We start from the raw sequence: 26,797 nt of genomic DNA, 5'->3' as shown, positions 1-26,797 counted from the left end.
CGTCCTGGTCTACGCCTATCGGCTGTGTACTAAAGGGGAGCCGGGCCTGGTTAGATTCCCTCGCCGCAGCTAGCAGAGCACGTGGCCTCCCGTACGCCCTAGGTTGCGCATCCTTTACATCGTTCTCGGCCCTAGGGCGCTTGTGCCCGACCGCCGCTAGTTGGTTCCGGTGTGGGCTAGCCTCACGGTCGCCGTAGAATCTTGGGGCGACGGTTCTGTTTGTGATTGCCTTGTTTTTCGCTAGTTTCCGCTATGGGCATTCCGCACTATACGATAGGTGGTGCCCCGGACAGTTCGCGCACCGTCTCGTAGTCGATGTACAGTCCCTAGACATATAGTCTCTTGCACAGTTCGAGCAGGCCTGCTTGTTTGTGCACGTGTAGGTTTGGTGTCCATACTGTTGGCATTTGAAGCATTGGAGGACACGAAAGGATGAGGAGTGCTTTTCTACTGTGTTGAGGCTGTATTGCCAGACCAGGCCTTGTTCTATCGCTAGATCCGCCGCTTTCGCGTCTTGTAGCCATACTATTAGCGCCGAGGCCTTCTTGCCTTCTGGCCATTTCCTATGGAGCCAAGTCGCCTTCTGGATTGGAGAGTTAAGAGTGACCGGGTTGTCCTCTTAGAGAGCGCGTAGGTGACCCTGGTTGGTTGGGTCAAACTCCTTAGGCATGTCGTAGACTAGGATCGTGAATTGTTTCGTTGAGACCTTCGCTGATGCCGCAACCTTAGATGCCCACTGTGGCTGTGCCTCTAGGTGCCTCCTAGCAGTAGCAGAGCTAGTATAGATCTGTAGAGTGCCGTTAGACTGTTGGTTCACTGCGACCACCCCTGGTTGGTTGATTCGTTAGGCGAGCTCCTTGTTCGATAGCTTCGCAACTTCGGCCTGGTCTTCCTTTGCTGCAATGCGGATCGTAACTGCATCGTGCGTTGAGCGGGGGCCTGGTATCGATGCCGCGACCGATGCCCAGCTATAGGGGTGTTGATTCCGGGTGGCCTTGCTAATCGCCTGGGACGTCGTCCTCATTTCTTGTTGCCCTCGGTGATACGACAGTACAAGCGCCGTGCGTAGCTGAGTGATCATTACCTGTAGAGACCGGTAAGGGAGCTGATCGTTAGTTTCCATACTTTTTGCGTCCTCTATAAGTTGCTGCCAGTTGTCTTGGGGGGGCTTCGCCTGTAGGGCCGTAGGCGCCGTTAGTGCCGTAGCCTGGGCTGCCATTGCCTAGGAGTTGCCTAATGTAGCTAGGCACCTCCGCGGCGTTTGGAGCTGAAGAAACAGGGTGAAGAGAGCTTCAAGCTGTCCAGATTGAATGAGGTAGAACTCCCTCAGTCCTAGGGGCAGTGGCCTGCTTTGTATATCGTTGGAATGGCCTTGATGAGAGCTTTCGAATGTGTCTTGTTTTGGCGCAGAGATCGATGAGCCGACGCGTCGAGTAGGTAGGGTTATATAATTCGACATATAATATAGTTGTTGGGCCTGAGTACAAGGTGCAGGCGTGTCAGACGTATCCTTGTACGAGCCACCCAACATTGTGACTTGCCCATGTCAGTCGTTGTGAATGTGCTAGTCGACAGGCTTCTTGTATGATTGCCAGCTGCAATCTTTGGTGCAAAAGTGGCCTGGTCGCGAGGCAGGAAACTCCTCGGTCCGTCTTGACCTAGGTAATGCCACTGCGAGACTCTGCTGCCACTGCTGGAACTTGCGTCGACTGTATGACAAAGAATGGAGTGACTCTGCCGTTCACAGAGTCGAGAGGGTCCTCTTGCTATATATCAAATCGCACTCCGACCACAAGATGCCCGTGCTTTTCATGCTGAAGATTCAGACGTTCACAGTCCATCTGTCACATAACCAATGTACCAGACACGTTGCGCATATGTCAATTTAGTCCGAACGCCGGGGTCGTGCAGTGAACCACAAGATCTCTCCGAGAAGCAGGAGTATCATACATGACCAAGGTATGATTAACACTAACACCAGCCTCGCGTTCTGCCAGAACACGGTCAGATCGTCTCGTCTTGCCCAGCCAAGCAACCATGTCCACATAATCCCAAGGCATGCATGTTGGAGTATGAGAGCCAGTAGCCGCCTTTTCGTCACTTTTTGGACGTAGCCCGCGACGCTGAGTTTGGACGGAATATGCAGGGTTGTGATAGCTACCAGCACAACCGTGATCATCGGATATCCCCAGGTCAGAGCAATCCTCACTGACAAGGAGAGATCTTTCGCCGGAGACGACATATGAACGTAGGGAATGGTGTAGTGCATCCATACTGCCGATGATACGGGGTTGATAATGAAGACCAGCAGGTTCCACCAGGACGCTATGAGCCAAAGATTGTGAGTGACCGTATCTGGCTCAAGAGTGATTCATGGCATGTCGTCTTCGTAAGCTCGTCAACTTCAAGGGCGGCGATAGGGGTGTATCTCCGTATGCGGGGTTCGCGAAGTGTCCGGCAAGGTAGTCTCTACTTCTAGCCGTTGACTGATACCGTCAACATACTTGGCTGTAGTGATAGATGCGTTATAGGACGTGGCATCCAGGACAAACAGCAACCAGCGGTCGTGCAGAAGGGCAACAAAGCAGATAGCCCTTTAGACGAGGAGCGAGCCACCAGTCGATTGATGATCGATCATAAGACTTGACTTTAGCATGCACGATGATCTGCCCACAAGCCTGGCCGAACTAAGCGTTACTGCTGGTCACAGATACCTTGGCAGGAAATGCCTGAGCAAACCACATGTCATCGGGAGCTTTCGACTTCATATCGCTGAGGCGAAATCTGTGCCAGCTTTGCCTTTGGATCTTCGCCGTGGGGTGGCTTCTCAAGCTCTGTCCGTGTTCATATCAGCTTGCATCCTTCTCCGATTTTGCCGTCAAGCTCGATAGCACGGGCATTAGCTCTTGCTTCTCCTGACTCCCGACGTCCGGAAAGCGTATCCATCGACTTAGAACCCAGCGCGATTTTATTGTATCGAGCGATGTAACCCAAAGTCAGCAGTAAAAACAAGCTCTGATCCTTAGCGGTAAGTAAAGTTCGAGCGATCTGCACGTGAAGATCTTCAACACGCCGTTGGCGGGGACAATCACATTGCAGACTGTGCCTCCCCCTCCATACTCAACACTGCTCGGATGATGCACAAATGGTTATCGTGCGCTCAGATTCATTGATCTAGATCTTCTAACCATCTGCCAGACCGCCTATGGATTCCTCGACAGCAGCCCAGTCGACGCAGCTTTTCGGCTCGGCGTGCTCAGGCTCCCAAGGCCAGGCTGTATGGGCTGTCGGAGGATCAGACGCTCCGGCAACTGACGTACTGCCCAGCTCACCTACTTCCCCTACAGCGGGAGCATCAGCGACATCCTGCGCGGCTGCCGCTAGCCTCTCCATCAAGTTCACGAAATCTCGGTACACCATGATCTCGCCACCAGTTCTCGAACGAGTCTCGACGACGTCTTTTCGCCGTTCTTCCGTTGCGCGACGGAGGGCCTCGGTGGCAACATGTTCGGATGAGCAGAATTCAACAAGTCCATATTCATTGACTGACTGGAAGAACTCGTACACGCAGCCGCCGGAGAAGCGATAAAGCATGGGCGGAGAGTAGATCGCCGTGGTATCGTCGAACGGTCGGGCCTGTCCCTGATGCCGGCCACCATATTCCGAGAAGAAAACTGGAGTATTTGGGACATCTCTCCGACTGTACTGTTCGATCTGTCGGGATGCATTAGCCAGTACTCTACCCTTACAAGGGTATTGGCAGTGCCTAGTGAATTTGATTTGGGTTATGGGGCCACCGTCCACGTACCATCGCTCCGTACTCTGAAGCCTCGAGAGAGGACGGCGATATCCAGGAGTAATTACAGCACTGTATGATGCGTATTGTCAGCGGTGCTAATGTGCCAACGCGCTACACTGGTGGCACAGGTTGCAAGTATTGAATTAGACATACTGCCCAAAAGTCCAGTCGTTCAGCCACCGAGCCTGAAGCTAGGTATCGCAATACCGTGGTATTCTCCGGCATCATGCTCGCAGCATATCCAAGCGGTAGAACCCTCAAACCAGTCTTGCTATGCTTGAGCGCCATATAGCGTTTCAGATCTCTCGCCACTGCTTTGAGAACAGGTGCAGAGGCGCCGGTAAGAGTTGACTTGCCGTTCTTGTTCTGGTTGCTATTGATGACAGAATTGCCGCTGAAGAGACCTAGCGTGTTGTTGAACACTGCCATGGTGTCGATGACGCTGAACCAGTGCTGCAGATGCTCGGATGTGTATGAGGACAGAGGCGGCAAGCGATTAATGCAGTATTTGGGTGTTTTTATGCCCTACAAGGTTTAGTCCTTACCCTGCAGAGTCAGGCCGCTGGTGCTTGGAATACATACGGCGACAACGTAAATACCTGCGTCTTCTAACAACTTCATAGCGCGGCCGTGTGCTTTGTTCGGATCGATCGTATCTGCCATCGCTGTAAGCTTTCACATCCTCATCGGCAAGGAACAGCCCACGAACAAACATAAATGGTGTTCAGTCCTAGCTCGATGAAGAGCTTGATATCCTCTTGTAGGCCTGAGAGACAATCGTCGGCGATGGGATCGTCTTTATTCGCCACCTGATAGACGACGCCGCGCACGACGAACTAATTCATGGGGTCAGTCTCGCGATTCTTGTGAGAAGAAGCATGCCTTCGAGGTTAGGTTCTTACGCGGGCGTCGCCCTGCTTGAATTGGCGACCGTGGACGGTGATGGGCGTACAGCCCTGCGAAGCTGCCATGCTATCCTCTGTGGCGCTTTCTGGTCTGTAGCGCTTTTGCTCTTGGATGACGGTGCAAAGGTTGCAGTAAAGCGTTGGGCCAATGCTAGAGTGGGCAGCAGTCGATTGGCCTGGAGCCAAGCGCGATCCTAGAAACAAGCTCTGATCCTTGGCGGTAAGTAAAGTTCGAGCGGTCTGCACGTGAAGCGTTGCGACTCGCCGCAGACTGTGCCTCCCCCTCCATCGTCAACACTGCTCATTCAGACAACTTTGAGCAGCTCTATGCAGTTGTGCGGCGTGGACAGTCTGCTCTCATCGCAAAGGTTTGAGTGCAACACACATGGCCTGGCACAGCGCTTTCAAAGAATGGAGCTATCGCTCACCACAGTCGGCCATGAGTAAAGATGGACCATTGCAACGACGCCGGACAGCAGCAAATTCCAGCTGTGTATCAGACTCGGGGCTGCGAACAGTCCAGACCATACCTAAGCGGCTACTCATCATGCCAGCCTCCCACGGAAGAACTGGCACAACGAGAGGACATGACTTCTCCTGCGACAACTCTTACGGCCTTTGTTCTGTTCCATAACTAGGGAATCACAGCTTACGCACCAGTTCTCAAAATACAGCAAACGGTGCACCGTCCAGCCGGTGCTCTGTCTGATAAAAAGCCCTAGTGCTTCGATCATGGGTGTCATGGCATATCCTTTTCGACCCAAGAGAATCATGTTCGACACTGCCGCGAGCAGAACAGTCTGGACAGGATCACATGCTCATTCTGTAATAAGAGCTTTAGCCGCAGGAGTGATCTCAGCACACACCTTGCGGGAAATAAGTGCAAAGCGCTGCATGCTTTGGCTGAAGTAATCGAGGATGGTGATATATAGCTTCGTAATGCTGTTTCGTGTTGTTACTGAGGTATAGGGGAGTGTGAAGGACCACATCGCCTGCTAGCTGGGTAGCTTTACGGCAGCTTGGGTATGATGTATGTGCTGAGGCGGATGTGCGACACTTGCGGACATGTGCACCTCAAAGTAGACGCTGCTTGATCCGGGTACTGACGGGTCCTGTTCGCGAAGATGGGAATCTCGACAGCGGTATTCGACCTAAGAAATAGCCCATCGTAGCGATCCCTCAGATGGATCAGATGCCGCTTACTCAATCTTACAACCCCTCCAAAGGTGTCCAGAGGTCGAACGCCTGGGACCTCTCCAAAAGGTGTTGAGAGTACAAACGCCTAGGACCTCCGTTATATGCACGAGTAGACGGTAATGGCGGGGAGTAGAAGCCGTTTTGTGAGCTCGTGAGCGCCGCTGTTAGAGCGAGTGTGTAGGCATAGCACGCCAAAACAGACTTGTTGTGATATGTCTACTGCGGCTGTTAGCCTTCCAACACAAATCCTTTCCTGCGAGTGAGCTTTGTCACAACGTAGAAGGTCTCGTCCACTAACACCACCTGGCTTCGGTTGACCACAGACTGTGCCTCGTGTTGGACTTTGAAGAAGAAAGCAACAAATTGTTAGCCAAAAGAGACGGCTGATTTGAGGTCAAACCGCGCTTCTTAGTCCCGTGAGCAAATGCATGGTCTTGCCCAACATGTTCTCGATCTAGTTGCCCATGTATCCTGCAAAAGCAGCGTCACAGTACTTGATGCATCGTACATGGTCCACCACGTCATGAAGTATGTAGGTAGAACGGAGGAAGGAGAACAGACGAAGCAACAACTTCGAGCTAGCGCACTTGCGCATCCACCAATCGGAAGAAGCAACCCCGGCCCGAATCTTGTCCCGAGCCGAGACTCACTTCCGCACGCACGGGCTTTTTATAGGCAAAAGTTTTGCCAAAAGAAGATCGCGCACAAGAGCAAAAACATACAACACAAGGGATTCCCACGTGGTCACCCACCGTAGTACTAGTCCTGCGGTCCAATGCTTAGATATGGAAGAGCGGACGGGGTTCCTCGCTTTCATTGGCCTATGGTCGTATGTGCCAATGTGGGCGGAAAAATTGTATATGTAGATTTAACTCCAAGCTTGACAGGCTTGCCAGGCAATTATCCTCACAGGCATGCCTTCTTCCCCAGTCAACATAATGAGCAACTCGAGGCTGGGTTGTATTGACTCCGCGTCCATCTTCTTGGTCACGGTTTGGTCCAGGCCACATTGGCTTGGCATTCAGGCGTCATGTCGTCCTCTGTCTCCCTCTTAGTACCAAAGACCACGATACATTCATAATTGTCAACCTCGCTTCGGATCGCTATGTGGCGCATCCTTCCAATCCTCAAAGCCAGCATCCTCGCCGTCCCTAGTCATCATATACTTGAACCGTCCCTCCTTCTCATGTTGCTCCAAGGCATACGCCGGTACATCCCGATTACCCTCAGCACGATCATAATTCTCGCCCTCCCTCCCAAACAAATCCTTGCCATGCCTCACCCTATCAGTCAAGACGGGCAGCTCTCGACAGTACGGCGTATTCCACGGCTGATGCGAGAAACTGTTCATCTTGAAGCGCATTTCTGCAACTGTGGCGAAGCAGCTCGAACAGTGCCATCCAGCATTCCATATAGTGGCTCGGTCCCACCATCGTCGCAGTGCGGCTATCGGCGTCCAACCAGGGCCGAGCAGACCTTGTCTCAGGGCGTTCGGGTCGAGGGTGTTGCGGCCACGGTAGACTGTAGCGTCTGGATGTGACCATTGAGGGCCGCGATGTCGCCATTGGTACGAGTAGTAGAAGAAATCCGTGCGCAGGATCAGGCGGGAGGGAAAGTCGCAGTACCGTAATAGCAGGACACCTGGTCTGACGATTTCATCCATGTCGCTGACCAGCAGCGCATCGCCATCATTTGCTTCGGCTTCCGTTCCTTCCAGACTCGGGAATACCTCATGGAGACTCGACTCTCGGAACCAATCTTCGTGGTCCCAGATCCGTGAGCTCACAATCGGGTCATGGACGGCACGATGGATGATCTTGTGCTGGAAGTCCTTGAAGAGGTGCGAGTCCTCCTTGAAGTGGAGTGGCTTTGCGATGCCCGTGAACGTCGTGTCGGCTTCGACAACGACGAAGTAGTCCACATACGGCCCAAGTTCGTGGAGCCCGACCTCTAGCCAATCCAGCTCCGTGTTGATGAGGAGAATCTCATACACTTTCCGATTCTGCTTCTTGTAGGTAGGAAAGTCATTGGCACGACACATCGACTTGGCTTCTCCGGGAGACAGCAAGACCTGGCCTGCTGTTGCAGCCAGCGGTGCATGGTGTGCGATGTCAGCTGTCAGATAGTGGTCTCTAGATGTATCGTGTCGGTGGATAATAAAGGCTGTCAGAATCAGGGTGAGGGTGATGGCAACGAAGATGCTTCTTTTGTGTTGCCTCGCCCATCTGATGATCGCAACCATTGTTCATGTTTGTCGAGAAGATGACATGAGGTTAGCTTCCAACTCCTCGAGAAGCAACGATGCGGAGATGTCGAACGAAGGAGCCGGGCCTGCCCTATTCGGTTGTGTATCATATGGTTCAACGGCGTGCGCTTAATGCCCCTTCCGCATGCACGTCATGGAAGTATCGTCTTTGTGAAGGCGAGGACGACTGCCAACTTCGTGGTCATAGTCGTCTGCTCACAACAATGTCGGAGGTTGAGGTTACAGTGGCACTGTAGTCCGACAAGATTGGTGACACAGTGACACCAGCAATCTAGATCTCGGAGTTTTGTGTTATGATCTCGAAAGCATTCATGGAAGACCCTTCGTGTCGTATCAACGTGGGATACTGCTCTGCTCTGGCTCAGACACACTGTACTTGCAGCACCGCCATAGCCCAATGCTGATAGTTCTGTCCTCGGCCGAGGAAGCCTCGAGACATATGGCGCAATACCGGCCTTGAGTCTCACTCCCCAGAGTCCGCACAGCCACAAGTTCAGAGCCCATCTTGGGTCGCTGTGTTCTGCAAGTTGCTCGAGGCAGCGAGTGCGGCTCTTGCATGGCGATGTAGTCCAGATCATGAACCAGGGTCCTGCCAGTACAGACTTGGCGCTGCATGTAGCTAGAGAATCAGGATGAACTTCATCGGCTTTCAAAACGTATCGCCAGCCAAAGTTGATGCCCAAAGACCTCTGCAACCCTAAAAAGGGGTCTGTCCTGAACGCTGTTGCGCTGCTGCTATGGCAAAGCAGCTTCCTCTATCTGTTGCGTAGCCCATCCCTCAAAATCCCTCTACTGAACGCCACGCTAAAGATATCCATACTCCTCCCATTCATCACGATCGTCGATTACTCCCAAAAATCAACAAGCTGTACAGTCCGCCATCAACGCTCAAAGCATACTCCTAACACCCTCCAACCTCCACCTCACGTCCTTCAAAACCTTACTGCTCGGCCTCCAGGCTTCGAATTCGCGAACAAGTTCCTTCACCTCATGCTGCATCTTTGCGTCTCGCTTGACCATGTCTTCCTCTAGCATGCCGCGGACTGCCCAAGGTAGGACAAAGGGGTTCTTCTCGGCAGCACCGACGGCGCCTGGTGCTTCGTAAGGCGCAACGATGGGCGCTATCCCGGGTGGCGCGAGTATCAACGACGAAAGTGATCCTCGTCGCATATGGTTGGCTGCAGTCATGTTCGCCGGATACGATGCAAGAGATCCACGACGTTGCGTTGCTTCTTCCAAAGACTTTCGCTTCTGTTCGTCGGTCGTCACGGGATTCGGTGGTGGCGAAAAGGACGCAGAGGGCACGTCGGTGCTCTCCAGTGCAAACTCGATGGCGTTCGCATATACAGCCGGGTCATCGTAAACACGACTATGACCCTCGCCTCCTACCAAGCTCCCAGCCAGTGGTGCTGAGATCTCACGCAACAGGCCGTGGTCGGTGACGCCAAGGTTCCGCAGTTTGATGGCGAACACGACAAGGTGTGTCAGGAAGTTGGATTTATGTAGTCGACCGTCAATGAAGACTTGCCGGTTCACATAGGGATGGCTGAGCGGGACGTGCAGACTTGACTCCAAACTCACAAGCTGGTCATCAATGCTGCCTGTGAAGGTCAAGCGGACTCCATGGCGGAGGCAGATGTCGAGTGAGTCGGTATATGCGACCGAGACCTTCGACTTACTGTCGCAGAAGTCAAACAGCTCCAAGGCAGTGCCGCCGAAGAGCCTGCTCTTGTACTCAAGAAATGGCCCGAGATTCACACCAGCCATAGCACATATGCCAATCCGGACGTGGGGTGAAAGTGCACCTAGTTGAATGAGCTTGGCGACCAGCATGATGGCCACGGGTACACCCTGGCTATGACAAGCGACCAGAATAAAGTCTGCTTGTCGAAGGTGAGACAGCCAATTCAGCAACAGTTTCCAAAGTGTCGTGACCCGATCAGCAATGTAGCCTTCGCCTTCGAGGGCAACCTTCTCCACCTCGACGTCCTTGACCTCTGGTTGGTGCTCTTGACACCACTGCTTCACGGAAGCTGCAGCATAATTCGCAAAGCGAATGGATGTCCCAGTCGGCTGGCCTATCACGCTCCGGAGCAGCGGAGACGGGAAGTAGCCATGAATGCCGATAGCGATAGCCCTCCTAACCTTGGGTGGACTTGAAGTCACGAAAGGATGTGGCGACGGCCGTTCGTTACTGTAGCCAGGTAGCCTCAAGGTCTCTCCAACGTACTTTGTCAGGCGGTCCAGGACTCCAGCACTTGGTGATGCAGGATAGGTATCCCTGAAAGTCGGTAGGATGAGGTTGGGCCGGGACTGTGCAGGATGCTTGCCTCGCGGAGCCGGCGAAGCTTCTGGCGTGTCAGCAGGCGTGTGGAACTGCGTGACCGCGGGTGTTGGTAGTCGTGAATCTACGGGCGTTGCAGCAGCTGTGGTCTCTCCGGAGAGATCTTTGGACTTCTCCGACCGCCCACGAGTGCGACGAAGGAGCGAGCTTGCGCGTTTGGGCTCGGCTGGTGTCTCAGACTTGATCGCCTTTCGCTGCTCGCCTTCCTGGTTGAACTGCGCAGCTTCTGGGTGACTTTGTGAAGGCGTGTCGGCAACAGCCAGCTCCCCGATCTGCTTCTGGTCGCCATCCGATTCGAGGGTGACATCTTTCGACTTATCACTTGACCAGAATGCCCAGCCAGAGGATTTAGGTCGCTCTTCGTCCTTGATAGGCTTCGCGGGCCCCGCCTCTGTCACGTCTTTCACGTCTTTCACGTCTCTCGCGGTCTGTTTCGGGTCTGCCGCGACCGCAACATCTGGCGCAGGCTCTGATGTTGACTGCGGCTTGCTGGCACTCTTCACCTGTTCGTTCTCGGTCTTCGCTTGCTCGTTCTGTGAGGAGCTCCACAGCCCGAACCACGAGCGACTAGAAGTACTCGCGGTCATCTCAGGTTTCTTCTGCGCAGTGACATCTTCGGTGGTTGTCGGCTCTGCCTGCATAGGCATCCCGTCACTCGGCACAATGTTCGCCGCCTCTGTGTCTTGGGTACTTTCTGTCGTCAGTCTGTCGCTCGCATCTTCTGCGTCTGCGCCATCCAGTCTCGCCTTGGTATCGCTCTTCTTGCCTGTCTCAGCCTCACTACCATAGCCGTCGGGCCTTGACCACCAACCGAACCATGTCCCGCTAGGCGGCCATATGCTCGCTGTTTCCGCTTTCGAGTCGGTATCTTTGGTCACTGATTCTGACGGTTCCGAAGCTTCTTCCACCTGCTCAGCCTCTTTCTTCTTCTTCTTCTTCTTCTTCTTCTTCTTCTTCTCCTCAACCGGCTTAGACATTTCGGCCTTGGGCTTCTCCTCTCCGCTGAAAGCCCTCTTCTGCCATGACGGTGAGCTCACGTCGCTGGTAGCATAGACTTTGGATGTCTCTGCAACCAATGGAATGCTCTTTCTGCTGCCCATGAAGCTCTTGCTCACGCTCTGGCTGGGTCTACGTGCCGTGTCTGCCTTGCTTGACGCCTCGGAGCTGACTCCCTTGTCTACCGAGATGCTCTCTCGTGCAACCTGCGCGACAGGCGATGCTTTACTGCGCCATGAAGTCGACGAGTACCAACTGCCTCGATTGCCCGGAGACTGCTTGCTTGGAGCGCTAGTCTGATCGGATGCCGCTGTGTCCAAGGGTGGAGGCTTGGTCGCAGCATCTCCCTGCGCATGTGTGTCGCTGCCCGATTGGCCGTCAGGCAGCTGCGCTGTCGGTGGTTGTTGCTGCTGATGTGGCGGGCGCGAGTCCGCTTCGTTCTCGTTGGACAAGCGGCTCTTCTTTCTCGCTGGTGCCATGTCAGACAGCCGTCGGAGAGCCTCTTCAGCACTGCGCTGCAATAACAAGTCAGCGACGCGTCCTCGTACTGTGCGCAGTGCTTCGAGTATGCAACATGGCGCCGATTACCTTGAGCATGCGTCCTTTGGCACCTGCCATAATCGCGCTACACGTGACGTCAGTACTTGTAGACTGATCGACAAGATCCTTGTCCACATGCAACTCAAAATCAAGGTCGCGCCGAAGTCGAGACGCGTGGGAGAACCGACCATCCTCCGAGGGGAAATAAACATACCACCTTCATCATTCATCATTCATCATTCACTCATCCTCGGACCACGTGCGGCAGTGGTATGGGCCATGAGCGAGTCCATCGCAGCATGAAGACACAGGTGGTCTTGCCAGCTTGCGCCTTAACGACGACTCGCCGATCTCGGCAAACGAGACCGAGCTGTGCTGTCGGAGTGTTACCTACGATTCATGACTTCTACGAGACCAATCATGCTGCACCACGACAACTGAAATCTTAGAGTCTCTAAACACAGTTTGTCGAGCTCTTCGAATGCAAATGCCAGTATCCAAGCCTTACAGGATCCAGATATCTCCTTCAAGTCGGTGCTCTGGTTCTGATGGCACTTGCCGTCTCGACAGCTGGGTTAGGCCTACACGTCCACCGAGCTTATTGTCTTTAAGACTTGCCATCCGAGACGTACCTTGTGATCATCGCTGGCCAGCTCTTGGCTGCAGCGACCTGGTATGCGGGCTCCTGCGGAACGAAGCTCGACGCGGTGAAGTGTTGAATGTTTCTCTTATGATTTACCAAGAGCATGAATTGATTAGAAGCCTATCTGAAACTGCTTACCTCTTTACAGGCTGAAACTCCAGCATATGTCGAAACATGCTTCTTGGCTGACAGGCAGCACCGAGTACACGTTTCGCAGAGAGGGGATCACCAGGTGTATGGCGGTAACGTCCGCAATATATCGAGCGAACCTGTCTATGCACGACTTGTCCGACTCGGCCACATATACTGGACCATTGTAAAGCTCGACATTTGGGTCGTGGTTAAGACCACGAGGCGAAGCGCGAAATACTCCGATCATACACCAAGACGGGAATGGATTTCGAGCGCATTACCATGCCGAACGGTGCAGATAGGTCTGGAGTCGGGCCAACAAAAATCTACGCAAGTGCCACAGGCACTGAGAACCTCAGCGACAGCGTCGACCACAATGTTGCACAGCAGAGAGCGGTGTGGGATCAGTCCGCCGTGGATCCGGTCCTAGCCAAGAAGATGGACATGGTAAATGCAGCCATTGAGGAAATCGGTATGACGAAGTGGCATTGGAAGCTATTCTTCCTGAACGGCTTCGGATATGCTGTCGACTCGGTATGTGACGCAGACCATACGGCAGAACGTTGCTGACAGTATACATGGAGCTCCTCATCGTAATACAATCCATAACACAGCCAGTAATCACCAGAGAATATGGCAACCCACACCCACCCCTCGCCGGCATATCGTTCGCGTCGCAAATAGGCATGTTGGTCGGAGCAGCAGCATGGGGTCTTACAGCCGACGTGATTGGCAGGAAGCTGGCGTTCAACAGCAGTCTGTTCATCTGTGCAGGATTCGTCCTGGTCGCGGGTGCAATGCCGAGCTATATCTCATTTGCGTCCATGGTGGCTTTCTACAGCGCTGCTGCCGGTGGAGGGTACATCATCGATGCAACCAACCTCCACGAATTCCTGCCGCGATCGCATCAATGGATGGTCACTTTCATGTCCGTCTGGGTACCAATTGGATACGCTGTCACTGGATTACTAGCTTGGGCGTTCTTGAGCAACTTCAGCTGTGCGCCCGATGCCACACCTGCGACTTGCCAACGAGCCGACAACTGGGGATGGCGCTATCTACACTTTACCTGCGGCGGGCTTGTGTTCCTTCTATCTCTGACCCGCATCTTCGTGATCAAGATGGAACAAACGCCTCGCTGGCTCATCAGCCAGAATCGTGACGAGGAAGTGTATGCACAGCTCTCCGCCCTAGCCATAAAGTACGATCGGCCCTTCGTCCTGAAGCATGGTGCCCTACAAGAGCAAGGCCAAGTCTTACACTCGGAGAAATCGGTGTGGTCATCTCTTCGCCTTAAAAAGCACTTTGCCGGACTTTTCGAGACGAAGCTCCTGACCTACTCGACTCTCATGATCTTCGCAAACTGGTTTGTCGTGGGCACAGTCTCTCCATTGTATCAAGTCTTCTTGCCCTACTACCTGGAGTCTCGAGGCGTGGCTACTGGTCAACAGAGTAGCGACTACATCACCTGGCGCAACTACGCCATCAACCAAGTCGCCACCCTCGCCGGACCCTGCATCGCCGCCGTCCTGGTAGAAGTGCCTCACATCGGCCGCAAAGGCACACTCGCCATCGGCGCTACCGCCACCATGGCGCTGCAATTCGGCTACACACAGATCAAGACTCCAGCCCAGAACCTTGGAGTCAGCTGTGCGGTTAGTGCTGCTCAGATGATCTACTATGGCGTGATCTATGCGTACACGCCGGAGATTTTGCCAAGTGCGCATCGAGCGACGGGGTATGGATGTTGTGTGATTCTGAATAGGATAGGAGGCATTGTGGGGGTTGCGGTGGGAAGCTATGCGGACGTGCAAACTACGACGCCGCTGTTTGTGTGTGCTGGGTTGTTTGGGTTGCTGATTGTGCTGAGTTTGGCGTTGCCATTTGAGAGTCGGGGTAGAGGGAGTGTGTGAGCATCGTGGAGGATGGAGAATGTAGAGTCGGTATGAATGTACACAGGCGTGCCGTTGCCTACATATACCGAAATGTCAATGACAACACGGCAATCGAATACCAGGAGACACAGCCCTAAAAAAGCAATCGCCTGGAAAATATGCCAGCAACGAACTCCAGGTCATCGGACATTTTATGGAGCACTACCGCCAATACAACCATCCGGAGCATTATATGTATGCGGTAGGCCTTCGAATGCTGCTAGAAAGTCGTCCACAGATCTTGCATGAGACACGTTATCGGCGTCCCATGAGTTGTTCTCGCACACTACCTCAACCCTAACGGAAGCCAAGAAATCGCATCCCGCAACGCGCGACACGCTCTTGCTCAACATCGCCCAGTCGATTTCACGCAAACCAACGCCGACATAATCTTGTCCTTAGACGTGACTGGTGTTCCATCCTGGATATGCTGATAATGCTCAGTCAACGTCTCGAAGAACTCCAGACCTGACACGAGATCCACCTCCGTCGCCCTCCAGAAACGCGTCCGCTTGAAGATCTTCCAACAGATCCCGATACCGCCAGCAAGAGCGATGATGCCGTAATTGAAGATGAAGGTCGAGGCCTTCCAGCTGCCGTTCGGAACAACAGCATAGCCTTGCACCCACAGAAAGATGAAGCTCCAGAGGAACGCCCAGTAGCTCGCGTACGGCTGCCAGCGAGACACAGTCGGCAGCCGGGTTTTCCTGTCGATACCCTGCGCCTTCATGGCTGTGTGGAAGCGGATGTAGGTGATGCACATGACGCTGAAGTTGAACATTGTTGCAGCTGTGCGGAAGTTCAGGATCCAGCTGAGTACTTGTGAACTGACTGAGCCGAGCGCAAGAAATGGGAGACATCCAAGAAGGAACAATCCATCAAGCGGAAAGAGAGTGACGATTTCGAGTAAACATTGAGCCACACTGAAGACCACGGAAGCCCAGAATTGAACGCCACCAGCATGCAAACAGGTCCCGAGAGGATGCCTTGACCGATCGCCACGAACGGCGCAGCTCCTATCGAGCCGGCGATGGAAGTGAGCTGTATCTGCCTTGGCGTGAGTCGCCGATGATTCACTGCTGCTTGAAGGTCTGCCTCCAATGTCGACGCTTGTTTGGGGGCTGGGTGGGCTTCACTGATCTGATATGGACGACAGAGGTAAGCGTACCGCATTTTTCATGAGCGACGAAGCGCAAGATATACCTCAGCGACTTGGCCAGTAGCGACTGTCGCTACTCGTGTTATAGTGTCATCCTTTTTGTCCAAAATTGTCTTCAGTACTCGCTCGGACGAACGAAGCGCGTTCCATACTGGTATACTGGCAGAGTGAATTACCACGCCAATCTCAAAGGCCAAACACGATCGAAGCAAGGCTATATGGACGACGGGCTACATCCGGTGGTATGACAGCGGTCTTATCTGCCGCACTACCAGCAACGCTCTTGCACTGTGTGAAAGATACCGTACTCCGCAGGCATTCAGCGGCCGCGTGGGCCGTAGGCGGCGGGCCGTGGGCGCGATCAGGTTCTCCACGTCGTGCATGAGGTTGGGATAGGCAGGTCCAGGAGGAGATAGGGCAGCCCTACAACAACACGAACCTTCGCAAGGAAGCACATCCCATGTTGTATGAACTGCCGACTTGCACTTCAGCACTTCCAGCCACAGACTCACGCCATCCAACGCCCACTCAAGAACCAACAGAGACTCAGCCTCGCTACAACGATGGTTCCTCAGCTCGTCACTATCGATGCCTCAGAGCCACTGGAGAGGATCTACGATATCATCGCAAAAGATGGCGGAGTCATCGTCTCCAACCTGCTTTCTCCCGAGCTCTTGCAAGAATGCATGGCCGCCATCGAACCTCACATGAAAGGTCGCAAGCTCTACGACTCGAACTCCACTCATGGCGAGCTAGGTGCCTACTTCTTCCCAGAAGGCTCGCAGCGCGTCTACTCCTTACTGGCCCGAATGCCAGAACAGGTCACCAAAATCATGCGCTTGCCCGTCTGGCAAGGCATCATGGGCAAATTCCTGAACGACGAGTTCGCCTCCTATACTGGCGAACATCTCGTCCCGCAAAAGAGCGGCTTCATGCTCGCCTCCACAGCAGCGCTGCGCCTCGTGCCTGGCGCGAAGCCGCAAGCCAGATCCTGCTAATTCGCTGTTCACGCCTATGGTGGGGTGCCTCATTGCTGGGTCTAGAAGTACGTACACCCTGGCAGTCATCTTTGGGGCGCTGATCGTGCGCCGAAGTTAGAGGAGTGTACGTATGCTGAGATGGAGCCAGGAAGTGCGCTGTTTACGTTGGGGACTACGTATCATGGTGCTGGGGAGAATGAATGTGAGGCTGGAGATCCGGATGCATTGAGGACGTTGTTTGCTGTGTTTGCGTGAGTTAGATGCCTGGCAGGTTGGTTGGAAGTTACTGACGGTAGGTAGGCAAAGAGATTACTTTCGCCAAGATCCAGAGGAGGTGCTGTCCACACCGATTGAGGTCAAAGCTGTGGGTGGTGTGGGATATGTCGAGGACCATCAGAGCCCTGTCGAGTTCTTGTTTAAGGATGATACGGGGATTGGTGCGTATGGCTCGACGAGGGGCAATCTCGCTCTGTAAGGCGTTGTTGTCGTTGAAGACAGGTTTGAGCCGGTATGGTGCGCTAGACGGCATCTTTCTGCATTTACGGTCTCTGCCATCAAGCGCGTAGCTCGAAGACAATGACCTACGCAATGTCAGCGTCCGCCGGCCCGAGCGGCCGGCACACATCACACACGTTGTCGGGGAGGATGTTACGTTACCCATCAATGTCATCTCAAGCCAGTCGAGGCTACACGGTGGGGAACGCTGAGTTGCCGGTGGAGAGGCATACGACCCGCACCTTTGTTTTCCCTTTTCAGGAAGCTCGTAGCACCGCCAGCCGCTGACATCCTCTCCACCAAGCTAACCTTGCGCAGGAAGACAATGAAGTCTAAGATATCGGAGATTTGCTATCGATGGCTGACTGTCCCGTTCACACGTGCCAAACCCACTAGTAGTACCTCGAAGGCGACCGCTCAGGGACATTCGACGAGGCGATCACACAGGCTGCCAGCAGAAGGACCAATAGGTGCTGTCTGGATCTCCCTTTGTTGAAAACGGTAGCAGCCCACCCGCCGTACACTTCCCGGTTCAACACCTGTGATCGCCGCCATAGCCCGCCCGACACTCAGGCCGCCGGCCGCCCACCATGTGAGATGACCCGCCGATGTTACCCTGAGCGAGAGATTGTCGTGAAGGACTGTCGTGGATGGTAAGGGGAGTAAGCGAGGATGATCCAAAAATGAAGCTCAAAGGCGGGCGAGGTCTTGCACATGGCAAGTGCGGGTAGCGCCGAAAAACAAGCAAGGATCAAGATGGGCAAGGATCATCAACGCGCGCGCGACAACTTTAGGAAGGACTTCCACCATCAGACCCCGGCCCCATCCATCGCTTCTTTCGCCAAACTCTGCTCTGGAACCACCATCACCGCCGCCGCCACCACCACCCACTTCCTCGCCTAAAATCCACTGCACGTCCAAACACTCAGACATCGCCATGGCCGTCACCAGTCGGCTCGAGTCACTTCCGCCGGAGCTTGTCACTATTGTCCTGGACTACATTCCACGGCCGACAGATCTCAAGAGCCTCTGCCTCACGAGCAAAGTACTTCGCAACGTCGCGACGCCGCCACTTTACAAGACCGCTGTCTTCGATGACAAGGTCCCCGACTGGCCGAAGAGCAGCTTCGGCCGCGGCTTCCTTTCACTCGACAATCCCGGAATCGCACATGTTCGGGCCCTCGAATTCGCCCCATGCGTCACAATGAGGAACCATGAGCAGGAACAGCAATTCCTAAAGAGAGCTCTGCAAGTCTTACCGCGAAATGCGCTTACTGCTATGTGAGTGATATGGATATGAGTGATGCATAGATTCGTTGCTAAAAGCCCGAACACTGACATTTTGACCTCAGTGTCATACCAAATATTAGATGCACTGAAGACATGCTCTCGCTGCTTTGCACGCAGCAGAACAAGCTTACCAAGATCAGCCTTGGTCCTATCATGTTCGATTTCGCGACCACCCTCAGCTCGAAAGCGTTTGGCCACCAGCTCTGGACCAACCTCCAGGAGCTCAGTATCCCGGTCAGGGTAGGAAGTCTCCAAGACATTCGCGCTTATCACCACTTGGTCCAGGGCACAGCCACACTATCGACATTGAATATCAATGTTATCACGTGCGTATCTAGAGAGGTGCTCCAGCCGCCAAACTCTCAAGCCAGAGACAAGATCAATGAGCTCTTGTTCAGTCGCTCGGAGAATGGAGCTGGGTCGCCGAGACTGAAGCTGAAGACATTGACCCTGGCAGCCATGGGGACATGCTACATCCACGTCATGACCCATGTTGACCTCAGCATTTTGACCTCGTTGTCGATCGACCTTCGTGAATCAGGAAGCAGCGAGTCGCTGGGCTATCTCACGTCGCAATTCACGAAACACGGCGCATCGCTTCGCATTTTCTCGTACCAGAGCTTCGCACACCTAGAGCAACGAGCGGTTCTCGAACAGTTCCTAAGCACATTCGAAGGGCTCAAGAAATGCACACTGATCGGAGACTCCCCCGATCTACAATCGCTGGCCAGGCACAGGGCTAGTCTGAATGTCTTGGCCCTGGACCTCGCTGGTTACGGTGAGCGCGTTGACGACGGCAGCATACACAAGCACATAGCGGAGCACTTCCCTTCGCTGAGGGTATTGGCGATCAACATGCCTGTGATGGAACTCCGTGCAAATGGGAAGACAAAGTCGACGATCTGGCAGAATAGTCTGCTGGCGCTCATCACTATGCCGCACATACAGGCTGTGCAGATCCGGCAGATGCCGGATGCGCCGGACGGATCCTTCTTGAAGGACCGCAACGCTCGCGAGCACAATATTGCTGCGTACATGGAGATGTTCTCTGCTTGGTCTGACAAGTGCTTGGGTGAGATCTATACGCGCGCAGCTCACTTCAGAGACCACTTGCCTGTCCTACTCTTCCGAGCTCATGATGACTGTATCACGGACGACGATGGAAGCGTCTGGCTCGACTTAGAGCCGTTCTCGCTGTTGCCAGCTAAGCGTATCGATGCTTTTGGTAAGATCAGTCGAGTACTGATCAAAGGCACTGTCTCAGAGGCGTGCTACATGGAACCTGAACTAAGAGAAGTCTCAGAGACGTACAGGGACTGAGGCGGTCAAGTCGAGATGGGCTTGAGCACAAGTGCGAACAGCGTGAACGCGCCGTGACTCGCACAACTGCTATACTCTATGCGGCTCAGCAGTGCCCTGTAGATTTTGACGACAGCTTAGACTGCAACGGCATCATCTTGTCCAGATGGAGGCTGCTCTCTTTCCCATGAACTGTTCGCACTCGTTCGCACTGACATGTGCGAGCGAGCTTGCTGCTACCTTCCTGGGAACCTCACTCTGGCTCGATCGGAGCTCGAAACTGTGGCGACCCTCGACTAAGCTCATAGATCCTCACTCAATTCTATGTCATATCATCACACGACTTCTCGTATCGTCCGCAGTAGCCCTGCACGAAGGCCTCTTTCGATCGCCACATCGCACAAATGTAGTGTGATGCCATCGGCTTGATTGCACTGACATGATCACTTCGATGCGGCGATGATCTTGTCAGCCATTTCAGGCAAGCTATCAGACTAGCGCTAGGGGTCAGCGTGATGATCAAGAGGTGAAGAGAGAAGCGAGGCCATCTTACAAGCACATCCATCTCCCCAAAGATATCCGTCAAAGGCTCAGTCTCCCAAACCGAACAATACGCTCCCTTGAACCTACACCCAGTCAGCACCCATCATCACCCACCCGCTCAACACTCAAACAACTCACCCAGTCCTCTTCGCCGCCGAAACATCCCACATATGCGCAGCAGCAAACCAAGGCTTGCCACCCTCTCTCCTCAACTCCTCCAAAAGTGGCCTATAAGCCTCCGGATCGGGCTTCCCAATCCTACTCGAATCACAACTCAGCAGATCCCCCTCCGGCAACTCCACCCCAGCGTTTCTAAAATACCCCCCAACCCTCTCAACATCCCCCATCGTAAACCCAATCACCCTAAACCCCGCGCTTCTCAACTTCTCAATACACTCCTTCGCCCCAGGTCTCAACTCCATCGCTCAATACCCTTCCATAATGAACGCAAGATCATCCTCTGTGGCGAAGCTCCGAGGGTTGGGCACGCCGGCTTTGTAGAGCATACGCCAGAGGATTGCCTCGAAGATTTTGGCAAAGGTGAGGTAGCGGCCGGACATGGAGAGGTAGGTGTATTCGCGCTCGGCGACCTCTATCCAGGTGTAGCCGAAGAGGGTAGGTTTGACGCCTTCGGCGCGGAGTTTGAAGCCGAGGCGGGTGTCGATGGCGTTGAAGAGGGCTTCGTAGCCGACTAGGGTGCCGACGCAGTCGAAGACGACGGTTTTGGGTGGGGAGGGCATTGTTGTTGGGTTCTTGATGTTTTGGGTGAAGACTGTATAGTATAAGGTCAGTAGGATTTAATCTGATCGAGGTGCTGATCTTGTATAGTTGTAGTTTTGATAAAGTCAGGTCAAAAGTCATCTATGGATGTGGTATAGACAGGGCGCGGCCAGCTAAGCGGCGGCTGTGGGCCCCAGATGCTCAAGGTACGGCCAACGTTATCAGCCTCGGCCAGTGGCGTTGGTCGTCCCATCGAATGGTAATACTGCTTGCTCTTTCTACCTATACTGCCACTGCGCAGCACATCAACCCATCATCAGAATCGGTATATAGTCAGTCACATTCATCTCCCATCCCTCTGTACGTCTTGAATCATCTAACAATGAGTCGTATCGCGGCGAATACGGTGGATGTTCTGATCACTTCTTCACAGAACACCGCCCGGCACAGGCTGCTAAGCGCACCATGTCAGATCCGAAGTCTAGAAACGACCAGGACTCGCACGCACGTTACTCACCTTGGCAGCTTCCTGGTTTGGCACCGCCGCTGTTGATGTTCCGCTCCAGCCTTCTTGTGGGGAGGCGTGCCGTCTAAGCATGAACATGGGCTTTCGTCCTTCTTTGTCGAGCTGTTTGAAGAGCAGTAAAGGCTTCTCTTCGAGACCGAGACAGCGTTCTTGATCACCGTGCACGATGTATAAGGCATACTGCCGCCAATCGTCGGTGATGTTGTAGCGTTTTAATGCCTATGTTTGTCAGTATCATGTGCTCAGACAGACTCTTGATAGCACTTACCACCGGTAACACGACACGACAAGGGTCGTCTATACTGACGCGGAAGCTCTTGAAGATCTCGACCTGCGGATTGTCTCTGTCTCGTGAAGTTCCAGGATGCTCATCCTCTCGTGGACTAGGTGTTGGAGCTTGCCGTCTTGCTCTATCCTGTTCCCGAAGGCGTGCACTTGACTGGTCTGCCACGACCGTACTGGCTTGGCTGTAATGACTGTTCGTCGAGTAGCCGGTGCCTGTGTCGTCCGTGTGGCCATAATGACGTTCTTGCCGAGAAGATGTGCCATCTCGAGGGAAGGAGCGACTCGCAGCCGTGCCCGATGGATGCCCCGCAGAGCCAGGCGGCTGTACAGTGTATGCCGGACTGGTAGGGCTTATCTGCTGACCGTGTACGCTATTCGGACTGGCTTGGCTCGTCATGCTGGCTGTCAAGTGACTGCTCGCAGCCATTGCAGCTGCTGATGCCTCCAGATGGGCGCCGCCATCATCTCGAACTTCTCTAGGTTGTGGTGTATGTGACTGTGTTGGCGAAGGTTGTTTCGTATTGTCCGTATTCTTGAGGAAGAGCTTCTTCGTGGAGAACTTCCTGCTCAGCGAACTGCCCTTCGATTGGACTGATTCTGGCTTCAAGTTCATGTTCTCCTCCCGTGGCGAAGGTATTGTCCCACCTGCCGGGTCCGGCAAAGGCGTTCGCTGGTCTTTCACCAATCTCATGATCGGTAATGTTTCCTCTCTTAGCTTCTTGTTCTCGTCTGCTATCCTGTCCAGATCCTGTTTCATAGCTCGCAGCTCTGCCTCTGCGGCGATTATCCTCTGGTCGCGGAGACGGATGGATTCGATGATTCGTGAAATGTCGTCCTGGGTGGCAGTCAAGTCGCCCTTCTCCCCTTCCGCGGAGAGCGGAACATAATCGCCCTCCTCAATCTTGACCCCTGCCCGCATCTTCTGCTCATAGACGGCCTTCAGTATCGTGAGTCTGTGTCCCACGCTTGCAATACCCAATTCCCGCAACTCGTCGTGATGCAGGGCAATCAGTGCCTCGCCATTGACTCCTTCATCCACAAACGTCGCACCATACTGCTTAAAGGCAGGCGAGAGACTGGCAATGTAGTCTGCAGCCTCTTCTTCCGTCCATTGTGTTATCTTCCCCGTGGGACTCCTCCCGTCCCTATCGGCCCAGCCCTGCGTCGTTGGCGTGTCCTCGCCGTCTATAGATTGGGCGTCTTCCGAGTCGGATGGGTGGTCGGATTGGTCGTCGTGAAAGTGGCCGGCTATGATAGGTGAACTGAAGACGGAGCGCTCGAACTCGTCGTCGGCTTCAGCGTCGCTGTCGTAGGTGCTGTCTCCCGCCTGCCGCGCGTACTTGTCCATTGTGCTCTTCACCTCGGCTCGCGTGACCGTGTCGCTGCGAGAGCGCTTCCGGTCGGAGACAGGAGGCAACTCTGGTGCGGCTCGTGCAGGCGCTGGACGCTCGATGCGGTCGCCAAAGGAGGGGTCGATGGGAGTGGCCGCGAACTCGGTTTCGGTGGGCGAGGCGAGATAGGACGAGTGCCTCTTGTCGTGTAACAGCGTCAGATTCAGATGGCTGCTGCTTGTGCCTGTACTGCCGCCCGACTTTCGCTGCGGCAGGCTACCTGTCGACGTCGATGTGCTGGCGCCGCCTGTTACAGTGGATATGTAGGGAATGTGACTTGCGCGGTGAGAGACGCGCTGCAGCCATCGCTTGGATTCATTGTTGAAAGTGGCCATGTCGCTTCCGAGCGCGGCAACACTGCGTATCCGCCGACAGCACCCTGCTCGTCTCAGTGGAGCGAGTGCTGCTGTGGCGCAGGAATGTCGACACCCGGCACTTGCAAGTGGGAGAGTGTCGTCTCAATCATGTGTAGGTACAGACACCACTACAACGACAGCTGCGGTCGCTCTACGCTACAGCCTCCATGTCATCCTGAACTCAACTACATTAATGATCTTCAACGGTTGGACCTTGGCATTCGCCCAAAGTCGACCTCCGCAAAGAAACGCCACCCCCCGGACCACCGCGCTAATGCTAGGTCTAGTGGCACTGCAGCTCATGCTCGAACTCTTTTCTACCGTGCATCTCTTCACTTGCGCATGAAAGATCCTCGATATTGACATGTGCAGACTACGATTGACCGCGCTCACGATGCCTGCCCAAACATCGACCTCAATCGCATATCACTCAGGGAGATAAACGCCTCGACTGCCACATCAAGCCTCAAGGACATCCCTGAACGCGCATCGCGGAGGGAACCATTGCTGCAGGAACGGGACCACTTTGACGCCATGCAATTCGAGCCCTCCTTCAATCATGAGGCGTATAACAGAATTATGGGGACCATAGGAGCAGAACCAGCAGATTAAGTTCTTCGCCATACAACTTCAAGACCGCGCGCACGCATCAGCCCAGTTCGACGCAAACCGAAGTGGAAGCCAATATCAGCCCCCTGGTCGGTACCAGATACCGAGTGCTATCGGTACATAAGCGAAGACGTGCTCGCATATTGTTCTACATGAACTTCGATAGTACTGCCTAGGAGGGCTGTTGCACTGATAGCTGATAACAGGTCATGTGTATCTGCATCGCCACGGCATCGCACGTCCGCGATACCATCAGAAGGAATGAGCTACCACCGGCCAAAAGCGTCCACCACACGGACTCGCCAACGATCTCGTCTACCTGCAGAATGCCTCTCGGCAGATTCTCGATAGGCACAACAACGCACCGAGCATGAAACAAATACTTCAGCTTTCACCTTTGACAGATTACACGAACTATAGTAGGGCGTGCATATAAGCTAAAATGTGATGTTGCGCGGTGGCCGTGCAATGGTATCGCCAAGTGACGAGCTGAGCGTGCGATCTTTAGCCTCTGCGTGTACTCTATACACTATCTGCACTGCTAGATGGCATTCACGTTGTTAATTGTGGTGCCTTAGGCAATACACTGTTTTGAACAACCAATGAGAGACGGCCTTGGCACTTCCTACAGCTGAATATCGCACGCTCACCATTGCCTTTAGCACTACTACTCTCACTACGTCGTAGACCTTCGGTCGCAAGCTCCCTGCGGTACGACTAACGTTCGAACGTAGCTTCAGGAAATGGTTCACTTGGCGAACAAGCTTCTCCGCACCCTACGAACCTTATCCACCGCACTCTGACGTTAGTCGGTTGTAAGGTACCTCGAAGACCCCCTAGTAATTATCTTTCCCGCGCACTCGAGCGGGCAACGAGTGGCGGAAGGGGGTGAAGGGAAGCTGGGGCTGGCAGTAGGGTGCGGAGAAGCTTGTGGCTGCACAAGTACAATGGCATCGGCCATTGTCCCGATTACGTTGCATGTGTAACCATTGTGATGCAAGCAAGATCGATGAAGACAATGGAGAATCGTGCATCCCGCGTTCATCTTCAACAACTATATCGGCGTGAGTTTGTGAGTCTAGGTCGTCCTTCTAGGTATGGGAGAGTCCTGCCAGCGAGCGCGATAGATCCTCGCATGCGCAGCCTGGAAGTGCTGTATGTCGTGCGCCTTCAATGGTCGTGGATAGTCTCAACATTACAGCGCGCCGTGCGAGGGACCCTTGAGCTAGTTAGAGTACGGTGGTAGTGACTGAGGTCCAAGTCAACGCTTGAGGCCATAAAAGCGCCTCCTCTCGCATGGCAGCGTTGGTGCGCAGGGCAAGCCAGACATTCCGCTGCTTAGCCCAAAGCATGACAAGGTGAGGCAGCACAGTCGATAGTACGTATCAACATCACTCTTCAGATATTCGGATTCTCCTTCACGAGCTCCTTCACAGCCTGCGCAGCCAAGCGTTTCCGCTGCTGCTCCGGCAAGTCAGCGCTCTGCTCCTTGATCGCGAGGAGCTTGCCCATCATGCGGTCCAGATCATCGACTTGATCCTTCTGCCTCTGTGGTGGCATGAAATCGTCTGTGTCAATCTTCTCGTCATCGTCCTGGTTCAGCGCAGCCTTCATGCCAAACAGCTCTGCTGTCATTTCGACCTCGTCTCTCGCGAAGCCCCTGAACACATCCTCATCATCTCCGTCGAAGCCCATGTCGTCCAATTCCAGCTCGTCATCTCGGTCATCGGTAGCCCACTCATTGGTCTCCAGCGCTTCCTTCAACCTCTCGAAACCAACCTTTTCGCCAAACTCGTTCGTCCCGGTGGCAGAGTAATCGATATACTCAAATCCAGACTTTATACACTTGTCCTCACTCTCCTCTTGCCCGATGCCAGCACCTGCAACACCATTACCCTTGGCAACCGCCAAAAACACAACCTCGCCCCCAAACCCTTCATGTCTCTCGACAACCTCCTGTATACTCCTCATCCCCTTCTCCACTTCCTCACTAGTCCCAGCCTCGGTCCTCTCAAAGCAGTAAATCCAAGCCCCCACAGCATCAACAACTTCCTTCGCTTCCTCTTTCAGAAACTCCTCTTTCCACGCCTCAAAGTCCGGGACTTCGTCAATCCAGATGGGGACGGTGGCCGAGTAATATGCGGTTTTGACATCCCATTCGTGGGTGAGGCCTGCAGTGGAGCCGTTGATGTCGGGAGAGGGCGCGGTGCCTGTGAGGTCATTGACTATTGAAAGGGCGCCGGATTGGCGGGTGCCGAGGAAGAGGATGCGGCGGGCGTGGGTGATGTTCATTTTGTGGTCGTCCATCTTAGAATGGAGAGGGTGTGGTGGCTACATTGTGGTGTTGTTAGGGGAAAGAGGAAGGTATCAAGAAGCGGAGGTGAGGGC

The 26,797-nt window shown here is 54.0% G+C and overlaps 12 protein-coding genes across 12 annotated transcripts; 4 read left to right on the top strand and 8 right to left on the bottom strand.

Annotated features, from left to right (window-relative positions):
- Positions 1–3,183: 3,183 nt before the first annotated feature.
- CLAFUR5_03739 (1,3-beta-glucanosyltransferase) lies at positions 3,184–4,770 on the bottom strand (the record flags this gene model as incomplete). Its single annotated transcript, XM_047902887.1, has 6 exons — positions 3,184–3,714; positions 3,809–3,868; positions 3,953–4,324; positions 4,382–4,455; positions 4,509–4,635; positions 4,702–4,770. 6 exons carry the CDS (start codon positions 4,768–4,770, stop codon positions 3,184–3,186), a joined length of 1,233 nt encoding a protein of 410 aa, XP_047758679.1.
- A 2,215-nt stretch (positions 4,771–6,985) lies between these two features.
- On the bottom strand, positions 6,986–8,143 carry CLAFUR5_03738 (uncharacterized protein; the record flags this gene model as incomplete). Its single annotated transcript, XM_047902886.1, has 1 exon — positions 6,986–8,143. One exon carries the CDS (start codon positions 8,141–8,143, stop codon positions 6,986–6,988), a length of 1,158 nt encoding a protein of 385 aa, XP_047758680.1.
- A 912-nt stretch (positions 8,144–9,055) lies between these two features.
- CLAFUR5_03737 (uncharacterized protein) lies at positions 9,056–11,986 on the bottom strand (the record flags this gene model as incomplete). Its single annotated transcript, XM_047902885.1, has 1 exon — positions 9,056–11,986. One exon carries the CDS (start codon positions 11,984–11,986, stop codon positions 9,056–9,058), a length of 2,931 nt encoding a protein of 976 aa, XP_047758689.1.
- A 1,097-nt stretch (positions 11,987–13,083) lies between these two features.
- On the top strand, positions 13,084–14,735 carry CLAFUR5_03736 (Major facilitator-type transporter; the record flags this gene model as incomplete). The annotated part of the gene is made up of 2 exons (XM_047902884.1): positions 13,084–13,356; positions 13,407–14,735. 2 exons carry the CDS (start codon positions 13,084–13,086, stop codon positions 14,733–14,735), a joined length of 1,602 nt encoding a protein of 533 aa, XP_047758690.1.
- A 367-nt stretch (positions 14,736–15,102) lies between these two features.
- Positions 15,103–15,537, bottom strand: CLAFUR5_03735 (uncharacterized protein; the record flags this gene model as incomplete). Its single annotated transcript, XM_047902883.1, has 1 exon — positions 15,103–15,537. The coding sequence occupies one exon, from the start codon at positions 15,535–15,537 to the stop codon at positions 15,103–15,105; it is 435 nt and encodes a 144-aa protein (XP_047758687.1).
- Positions 15,538–16,478: 941 nt separating this feature from the next.
- On the top strand, positions 16,479–16,913 carry CLAFUR5_20166 (uncharacterized protein; the record flags this gene model as incomplete). The annotated part of the gene is made up of 1 exon (XM_059463003.1): positions 16,479–16,913. The coding sequence occupies one exon, from the start codon at positions 16,479–16,481 to the stop codon at positions 16,911–16,913; it is 435 nt and encodes a 144-aa protein (XP_059318910.1).
- Positions 16,914–17,033: 120 nt separating this feature from the next.
- Positions 17,034–17,370, top strand: CLAFUR5_03734 (uncharacterized protein; the record flags this gene model as incomplete). Its single annotated transcript, XM_047902882.1, has 2 exons — positions 17,034–17,146; positions 17,196–17,370. 2 exons carry the CDS (start codon positions 17,034–17,036, stop codon positions 17,368–17,370), a joined length of 288 nt encoding a protein of 95 aa, XP_047758688.1.
- Positions 17,371–18,327: 957 nt separating this feature from the next.
- CLAFUR5_03733 (uncharacterized protein) lies at positions 18,328–20,000 on the top strand (the record flags this gene model as incomplete). Its single annotated transcript, XM_047902881.1, has 2 exons — positions 18,328–18,671; positions 18,743–20,000. The coding sequence occupies 2 exons, from the start codon at positions 18,328–18,330 to the stop codon at positions 19,998–20,000; spliced, it is 1,602 nt and encodes a 533-aa protein (XP_047758685.1).
- Positions 20,001–20,422: 422 nt separating this feature from the next.
- Positions 20,423–20,944, bottom strand: CLAFUR5_03732 (uncharacterized protein; the record flags this gene model as incomplete). The annotated part of the gene is made up of 3 exons (XM_047902880.1): positions 20,423–20,473; positions 20,533–20,605; positions 20,661–20,944. 3 exons carry the CDS (start codon positions 20,942–20,944, stop codon positions 20,423–20,425), a joined length of 408 nt encoding a protein of 135 aa, XP_047758686.1.
- A 3-nt stretch (positions 20,945–20,947) lies between these two features.
- CLAFUR5_03731 (uncharacterized protein) lies at positions 20,948–21,262 on the bottom strand (the record flags this gene model as incomplete). The annotated part of the gene is made up of 1 exon (XM_047902879.1): positions 20,948–21,262. One exon carries the CDS (start codon positions 21,260–21,262, stop codon positions 20,948–20,950), a length of 315 nt encoding a protein of 104 aa, XP_047758683.1.
- Positions 21,263–21,669: 407 nt separating this feature from the next.
- CLAFUR5_03730 (Mitogen-activated protein kinase adapter protein) lies at positions 21,670–23,779 on the bottom strand (the record flags this gene model as incomplete). The annotated part of the gene is made up of 3 exons (XM_047902878.1): positions 21,670–21,696; positions 21,760–21,987; positions 22,037–23,779. 3 exons carry the CDS (start codon positions 23,777–23,779, stop codon positions 21,670–21,672), a joined length of 1,998 nt encoding a protein of 665 aa, XP_047758684.1.
- A 2,028-nt stretch (positions 23,780–25,807) lies between these two features.
- CLAFUR5_03729 (uncharacterized protein) lies at positions 25,808–26,716 on the bottom strand (the record flags this gene model as incomplete). The annotated part of the gene is made up of 1 exon (XM_047902877.1): positions 25,808–26,716. One exon carries the CDS (start codon positions 26,714–26,716, stop codon positions 25,808–25,810), a length of 909 nt encoding a protein of 302 aa, XP_047757891.1.
- Between the last annotated feature and the right edge of the window lie 81 nt (positions 26,717–26,797).

Source organism: Fulvia fulva, chromosome 2 (genome assembly GCF_020509005.1).
Source record: "Fulvia fulva chromosome 2, complete sequence".
Classification (NCBI taxonomy): Eukaryota; Fungi; Ascomycota; class Dothideomycetes; order Mycosphaerellales; family Mycosphaerellaceae; genus Fulvia; species Fulvia fulva.
This window is presented reverse-complemented; position numbering and strand designations above follow the sequence as displayed.